Below are 7,641 nucleotides of genomic sequence, written 5' to 3' on the forward strand. Positions count from 1 at the left end.
TTTATACTCATTTGAACTGCTTGGATCTTCTGATTTCCCTGGAGCTTGACATTTTGTTCTCTACTATCTGTGCTTATAACTGAAGCCTTAGGATCAGATTGAAAACACAACTACACATAATCTTGCACAGTCTATTTAAATTGTCAACTGCCAATATAAGTCAATCACCAGGAGACTGTGAGTTCTTGTCCTGTCTTACTGTAGATTTGATAGATAGCTGGATGACCCTGGGCCAGTCACTGTCTCTCGGTCCAACTCTCCTCACAGGGTGGTTGTTTTGACAAAAGTAGGACAAGGAAGGAGTATTATGTACATTTTCTGCCTTGAGTTATTTATAAAAAAATAATAAAGGCATGTTGGGAAACATAGCAGGGTGGAGGCTTCAAAAGTAGCCACCATCCTTGCACAGCTGCAAGAGGTCTATAACTGATCACCCCCCTCCTGTAAACTCTATCTATCTATCCATCAATCAATCATTATTACAGTCACAGACCAGCAAACAAAAGCATTAAAACAATAATAGTATAAAAATAAAAGACAGACGGAATAATAGATTGTGATTGGTGGTAGATTAACAGTGGGCAGTTAAAGTTTGCCTAATTTTACATACAACATAGGAGAATTTGGCCACATTCAGAGAAGCTATTTCATACTGATCTGATATCAGTAGTTGTACATAAAAATTTCCGGGATATTTTAACAGGCAAGATATTATAAATTGAGCCAATGAGTCCTTATACAAGAGCAATACAGCAGGACATGAGCTACAATTTCATTGACTTCTTGTCCACAGGGACACAATCTCAACTCATATAGTATTCTTTTGTATTGGCCCTCCAAAACTGCTGTGGTAAGTGCATTGCAATTCGCTAAGATTAATGCCCTTCAGATTTTTGGGATGGTTATTTGATATAAATATCTCGCTGCTTTGGGGGGGGGGGAGTTGTGACTGCTCAAAAAAGCATTCTCTAGAGGAGCCCAATATTTAGGGATTTCCAGATCTTTATTATATTGTTTAAGTGCCTTAAGTGCACATTCATACCACATCATTAGAAGTACTTTCCTAGAGAAACCAAGATACTGGAGTTTTTGTGAGAAGGTCCTGAACCAATATTGATTTGATATTGTCGTCTATAAGGAGAAAACTCAACCTTGCAGGGGAAAAAGAGTAGTTTTAACCAATGTGCAAAAATATAAATCCATGTGCCAGTTCTTGGCTAGTCCTCCTTCCCTCCTTAGTACTGCATTTGGAATGCAGCATGCTACCTAAAATAAAGCTCTCAGGACTGTACCTGTTCCAGAGGAGCAAGATCCCAGCTGAGCACCAAAGAGTAATTGTGTGGAAGCCTTAGCTGAATATAATTTCAGTGCTGCTGGAATATATACTGTGCTTCTCTGAAACTCTTAAGCTCCATAGAGCTTTATTTATCTGTCTAATGCTGAGGCTGACAACCTGGAGCAAGTTTGAACCCTAAAATGTGTGTGTGTGTGTGTGTGTGTGTGTGTGTATGTATGTATGTATGTATGTATGTATGTATGTACGGTATTCAGCTTTGTTTGGGTATTTTCCCACGTCATTATAGTTGTGCTTTTAAAGTTGTAGTGATGTTTTGGCAGAATCTCATCTGCCATCATCAGGCTTCTGTATTGTGTTCATCAGAATTGTGTTCATCAGAAGCCTGATGATGGCAGATGAGATTCTGCCGAAACGTTGCTACAACTTTAAAAGCACGACTACAATGACGTGGGAAAATACCCGAACAACTGAATGCCATACATGTAAGTACCTGCGAAAACTTAAGAATGTAAGTTTTCACGGGTACTTACATGTATGTTATTCAGCTTTGTTCAGATATTTTCCCACATCATTATAGTTGTGCTTTTAAAGTTGTAGCAACGTTTTGGCAGAATCTCACCTGCCATCATCAGGCTTCTGTATTGTGTTCGTCTGTGAGTCAGGCTTGATACATGATACATTGATGACACATTTGTGATTTGGCCCCATGGAAAAGAAAACCTAAACAACTTCCTAACACACCTAAACAGCACACACCCCAAAATCAAGTTCACCACGGAAATGGAAACAAACAAACACCTACCATTCCTAGATGTACTAATCTACAAAAAAACAGATGGCACACTAGGACACACCATATACCAGAAGAAAACACACACCAGCCACTACCTGAATGCCCAATCCCACCACCACCCAGCACAGATAAACTCCGTGGCCAAAACACTAATCGCCAGAACCAAACACCTGGCAGACAAGACACACATAAAGACTGAACTATGCACCCCGACTAAAGTACTGACAGCCAACAGCTTCCACAAAAACAAAATCACCAGCTTGATCCACAAAAACACACTGAGACATAATGGAGACCTAGAAGATGAACAGACCTATGGAACAGCTGTCCTGCCCTACATAAGAGGTACTACAGACAAAATCAGTAAGATACTACACAGGCATCACATCAAGACTGCCTTCAAAACAGACAGAAAAATAGCAGCCATCCTTAGAAACCCCAAAGATAAAATTGACCTGGAAAACCAAGACATATATGAAGTCCCCTGTGCATCATGCCCTGCCACATACATCGGACAGACCAATAGAAGAATAAGTACCCGCCTGGATGAACACAAAAATGCAGTAAAAAAGCTGGAACACACTTCCTCACTAGTCCAACACATGAAAGCCACAGGTCATAGCATCGACTTCAATGGCACCAAAACCCTACCCACTATAGAAAACCCCAGCCACAGAATTATCAGAGAAGCCATAGAGATTGAAAAAAGACCTGAAAGCATGAATAGAACAGATTATTCCACCAGACTGTCAATTATTTGGAAGCCTGCACTCACAAACAAAAAAATCTCCACACCACAAGCCAGGCAAACACCTGGGCACAAACAGATCCCCCCTGATACCTCCAGCTCAAACACACCCCAACCAGGCACCCAGATGAAATCTAGCTTCCTAACAAATGATAGCCGTCCATTTACTTGGAGCCAAGCTGCACTAAAAGCCTCCAATACAGGAACACAATGTGGCCAGCCAACCAAGACAAAAAAAGCCACAAAACAGACAGAAGATATTAGAAACACCAATCAAGCAGAACACAGCAAACTCCAAGACCAATAAACACAGACCAAGACTCCCAACCAATCAGGATTAAGAAAAAACCATTCTGGCACAGCAGTAGGCTAGCCCCAAATTTAAAACTGAAACAGCTGTGAAAGTCTGACTCACAGATGAACACAATACAGAAGACTGATGATGGCAGATGAGATTCTGCCAAAATGTTAAGCTACAACTTTAAAAGCACAAATATAATGACGTGGGAAAATACCCGAACAAAGCTGAATAACATACATGTAAGTACCCACGAAAACTTAAGAAAACATATATATATATATATATATATATATATATATATATATATATATATATATATATATATATATATATATATACACACACACACACACACACACACACACACATACATACACACACATATCTCTCTCTCTATATATATCACTCTCACTCTCTCTGGGGGAATGGACTCAGGCACAAATCTGAAAGCTCAAAAAACTAAACCTTTGGTCCCAATGACTGACCCAGATTGGATCCTGCAACATTTTAACCTCCATAAGCAGGTATTCATTAAGCCCATGTCTCAAGATCAGACTATCTCCTTTCAAGTCTAATAAACCCTTTCCTTTTCTTGTAGTTTCACGGGCATATAGCATAATTTAGTTTTATTCCTTTCATTGTTATTTCATGGTTTTTCTTTCCATTTAATTCCTCTTACACCAGAAGTTGCAGTCTTCCATTTGCTGTGTCCACCACAGAACCCACCAATATTAACCTCTGCCTCATGGTTTTCATCAACAGAGACTTTTACATAATTTTTTAAAAATATGTTAATGAATAGGCTAGTTTATTACCACAATTATATAATAAATACCACAAGATTACCACAATTCCACTATAACATTCTCTGCTAATAGGATAGACCACGGCCCGCAGGCTGGATGTGTCACACACAGGCCACATCCACTCTAGTTCCTCAATGGGGAAGAAAGTTGCAATGTCATGTGATCACAACATGACACCACGAGTATAGACATCTGTGGTATAGACACTATCAGTCACTCCTGGCACATTTTGGCCATTGTCACAAGCATAACCAAAGGCCAGTTTTTCCCACCAAATATGCTCACACTACTGTATGAACGCTGAGATTGCAAGCCAACATGTTATTGCCTGTATCCCATCCACTCAGAGGCCAATACAATATTTATTGACACATACCTATATGTGCATACAGCTTGTGTATCAGCACACCTCTAATCTGTGCAAAAACCTAAACTTTTTGTTTAACCAGACAGCTCAGACTATAAAGGGTCTCAGTCTTGTTATCTATGTAATTCAATTTCTGTATTTTAGTTTTGTCCTAATTTAGAATGTAAGAGTTGAAACAGCATGGTAAATCTAAAGCCTGTAACTGATGGAATAAAAATGGTATTTTATGAGTGCTTGCTGAAGTTTATATATCCTACACATCCTACAGTGCAAACATAGCTAATTGTTTTGTTTAAATCTGCCTCCAGCTCCTTTCTCTATTTTATATCTAATATTTCTTAGTAAGAAAATAATATTATCAGTAAAGTTTGATTGAAATAGGGATGTGGAGTTTTTATGACCCTCTAGGCCACTGAAAGTTGCAGTTCAGGCACTTCTGGAAAGCTACAACTTCATCATAGATAGGGGAGTGGAAGAATTCCCAGATGTGCTTTTAAAAATATGCAGAAACTTACTTTGGTGATAGTTCAGTGTTATAATTTGGGAAATAACCCACAATAAGACTTGTGGCTTGATTGTTGCATAGCACAATAGCTGTCCATTCAGAACTGAAATCCAACCTTCATTCTCTCAATTTTCCCTTTCCATTCTTGTGTGAAGTGGCTGTTCCACTTTATTCACACTGCACCTTTAAGACAGATATAGACCTGCAGAAGCATTCATGCCACAAATTATATCTTGGTTAGAGTTCTTGTGACTTAAACCAATTAGCTGAACCTACCTGACTTGATTATCTCAAAGGTGTTTTTTAAAGGCAACTGGACTATGTTTTTTCTTGAGGAAGAAGACATTTCACTTCTCATCCGAGAAGCTTCACCAGTTCATCAGAGTCAGAACTGATGAACCTTCTTGGATGAGAAGTAAAAGGTCTTCTTCCTCAAGAAAAAAAAAATCCCAGTTGCCTTTTTAAAAAAGCACCTTTAAGACAACCTGGTTGACTGAGAATCTCCACGGAGTACAGCTGGCTTGATTATTCCAGTGTTTTTATGCAAAGCCAGATAAATGGTGAATTTGGTAATGGGGTTTTGCATCTTGGGTGAATGTAGCACTGTGGTATCTTTCCAAACCCCAAAAGCTATTTTGGCTCTGAAAGTTGCTGCATGGATGGTGGAATGCAACCTCCTGGTTTGGAGCACCAAGCCGATTTCCCCGCCCCATTTTGAAGCCAGATCTGTTGAAAGAATTAAAGGGAACAAAGAGAGACGTTCTTTCTCGGCTCCAGTTTGGGCGAGAGGATACAAGCAAGCAATTATTAAAAACTCAGGACTGGGAGGCGGGGCAGGGAAAGAATCAGGCCAGGGCTCCAAAGGTGCTGGCCCAGAATCAGCAAGAGAGGGGGGCTGAAAGCAGGAGACCTCTAGAGAAAAACTGGATTCTCAGCTCCCCTCCCGAAACTGGCCAAGCCCAGTGCCAGCAAGAGCCTTCAGTTTCTTGCAAAGCCAACTTGGCTCCCGAGGAGTGCTTTCTGGAGAGAAGGCAAAGGGGAAGGGGTCGGCTTCACCTCGCCCCTTGCCCTCAGCCCCACCCCCACCCCTTTGGCTCTCCAAGGGTCTCTCCCGGAACCAAAGCTTTCAGGAGCAAAGTTGAGGCTGAGAGGAGCCAGGGTGGAGGGACTTCCAGTGCCGCCCCAGCGCCCTTCTTTCCTCGGAAATGGAATCTTGGGAGGGGGAGACAGCAGCCCCAGGCAGGGTGGGTATGTTGGTATGTGTATAAAAAGCACAAAGCGAGGGAGCCAGCAGCTGGGGATCAGGGAGTTTTGTGAAACTTCATGCCTACACTCGAAGTTTGGCGAGGGAGGGGGAAGAGATCATTCCCTCTCTTGGCAGTGTTTTGCTTGCAAGTATTTGAAAATCCGACCAGAGAGAAGGAGCATGGATTTCCATGCCTTCCATTTGAGACGGACGGACGGATGGAAAAAAAAAAAAGGAAGGAAAGAAAGAAAGAAAAGAAGGAAGGGAGGAAGGAAAAAAGGAAGGAAAGAAAAAAAGAAGGAAGGGAGAAAAAAGGAAGGAAGGAAGGAAGGCCACTCACCTGTACTGGGGACTGGGATGAGCTTCGAATCCTCTTGGGAGTCTCCATCGGGCGAGTCAGTGGAACGGCTCGGGAGGTCGCTTCCCACCTGGGACATCGGAAGGAGCCCTGCGAGGAGACGCCGCCGCCGACGCCGCCGACGCCCGCAGAGACAGAGAGAGAGACAGAGCGAAGTTCATTGAAGACGCTCCCTCTCTGGCCGGCCCACAAGACGCTCAGCCCTGGGGATGAATCAGACGCTGCTGCGCTGGAGAAACCACCCCGCGCCAGCCCAGGCTTCCCCCTCCCCAAAAAATCTCTCGCTCCCCAGATCGTCCCCCTCGCGAAACCCAACCCGACGCAAAGGCCGCCTCCCGCCGCCTCTTCGTCGTGGTGAAAACTCCGCAAGCCCACCGCTCTCCACTCCGCTTCCCCAAAGGGACGTCTTCAAACAAACCAACCAACCAACCAACCAACCAACCTGGGCAGAGAGGAGGAGACTCACTTTGGGACGAGTCTTCAGCCGCGCTTGAACCAGCGGATGGTCATCTCGCCGCCTCCACGTGCAATTCTCTCCAGCTACTCCACTCCGCGGCTCCTACCTTCACCCCTCTTGAAACAGCGCTCAGAAAACAAACGCTGCGAACCCTGGATTGCCTGCTAGCCTTTGACAAGAGGCTGGAACTTTTCTCCCTGTACACTGCTCAAAAGTTTGCCGAAGTGGAGAAAGCGAGAACTGGGGAAACGCGTTCAGCCGCTGGAGCTCTGCCTTGCCTTGTTCTTTCTAGAAAGTTTAAGCTGCAAACGGGCAAGTTTCAGCCTCTTCCCCCTATCCTGAAAGCTCTGCCTCCCATCGGTTATTTTTTAAAACAGGAAATTGCATCCAGTCTTGATTACTCAGTTTCCTTCGAGCATGAGATATTTGGAGTCCGTAGAACCCATAATAAGTAGCTTGGCACAAAGTTGGTTCTCTTTTTTCTTTTGAAGCACTGAAAGTAAACAAATGTGCTCACACACATCCCCCCCTCCCGCCCCAAACCTCCTTCAGCAGTTTAAAAGAGACAAGATAGTATGAAGGCAGTTTATACTTCAAGAAATGAAATAGCTCAAATGACATCTCCAAACTAAAACATAAAATCAAAACAGTGTGTTGATAGTGCTCACACCTTATTCTTTAAAAAGCAACATGAAGATTGTACCAATAGTAGATTGCAGAATTATTTAGGAGTTATTTTTTTTAAAAAAAACTTGACTTAACT

At 42.7% G+C, this 7,641-nt stretch overlaps 1 protein-coding gene across 2 annotated transcripts in view; it reads right to left on the reverse strand.

The window, feature by feature from the left end:
- Window positions 1-7,222, reverse strand: part of MDFI (MyoD family inhibitor) — a 55,813-nt gene extending 48,591 nt beyond the window's left edge. The window contains exons 1-2 of one of the 2 annotated variants that reach the window (XM_026720004.2): window positions 6,888-7,222; window positions 6,404-6,511 (exon numbers count right to left, since the gene is read on the reverse strand). In XM_026720004.2, the coding sequence (XP_026575789.1) occupies window positions 6,404-6,500 (97 nt within the window). In that variant the 5' untranslated portion in view covers window positions 6,501-6,511; window positions 6,888-7,222. Of the gene's footprint in view, window positions 1-6,403; window positions 6,512-6,863 lie in introns of both variants that reach the window. The other variant, XM_087929517.1, reaches the window with a different exon arrangement.
- Between the last annotated feature and the right edge of the window lie 419 nt (window positions 7,223-7,641).

The sequence above is a fragment of the Pseudonaja textilis genome, chromosome 3, assembly GCF_049901715.1.
Source record: "Pseudonaja textilis isolate UNSWEBS1 chromosome 3, rPseTex1.2, whole genome shotgun sequence".
Taxonomy (NCBI): Eukaryota; Metazoa; Chordata; class Lepidosauria; order Squamata; family Elapidae; genus Pseudonaja; species Pseudonaja textilis.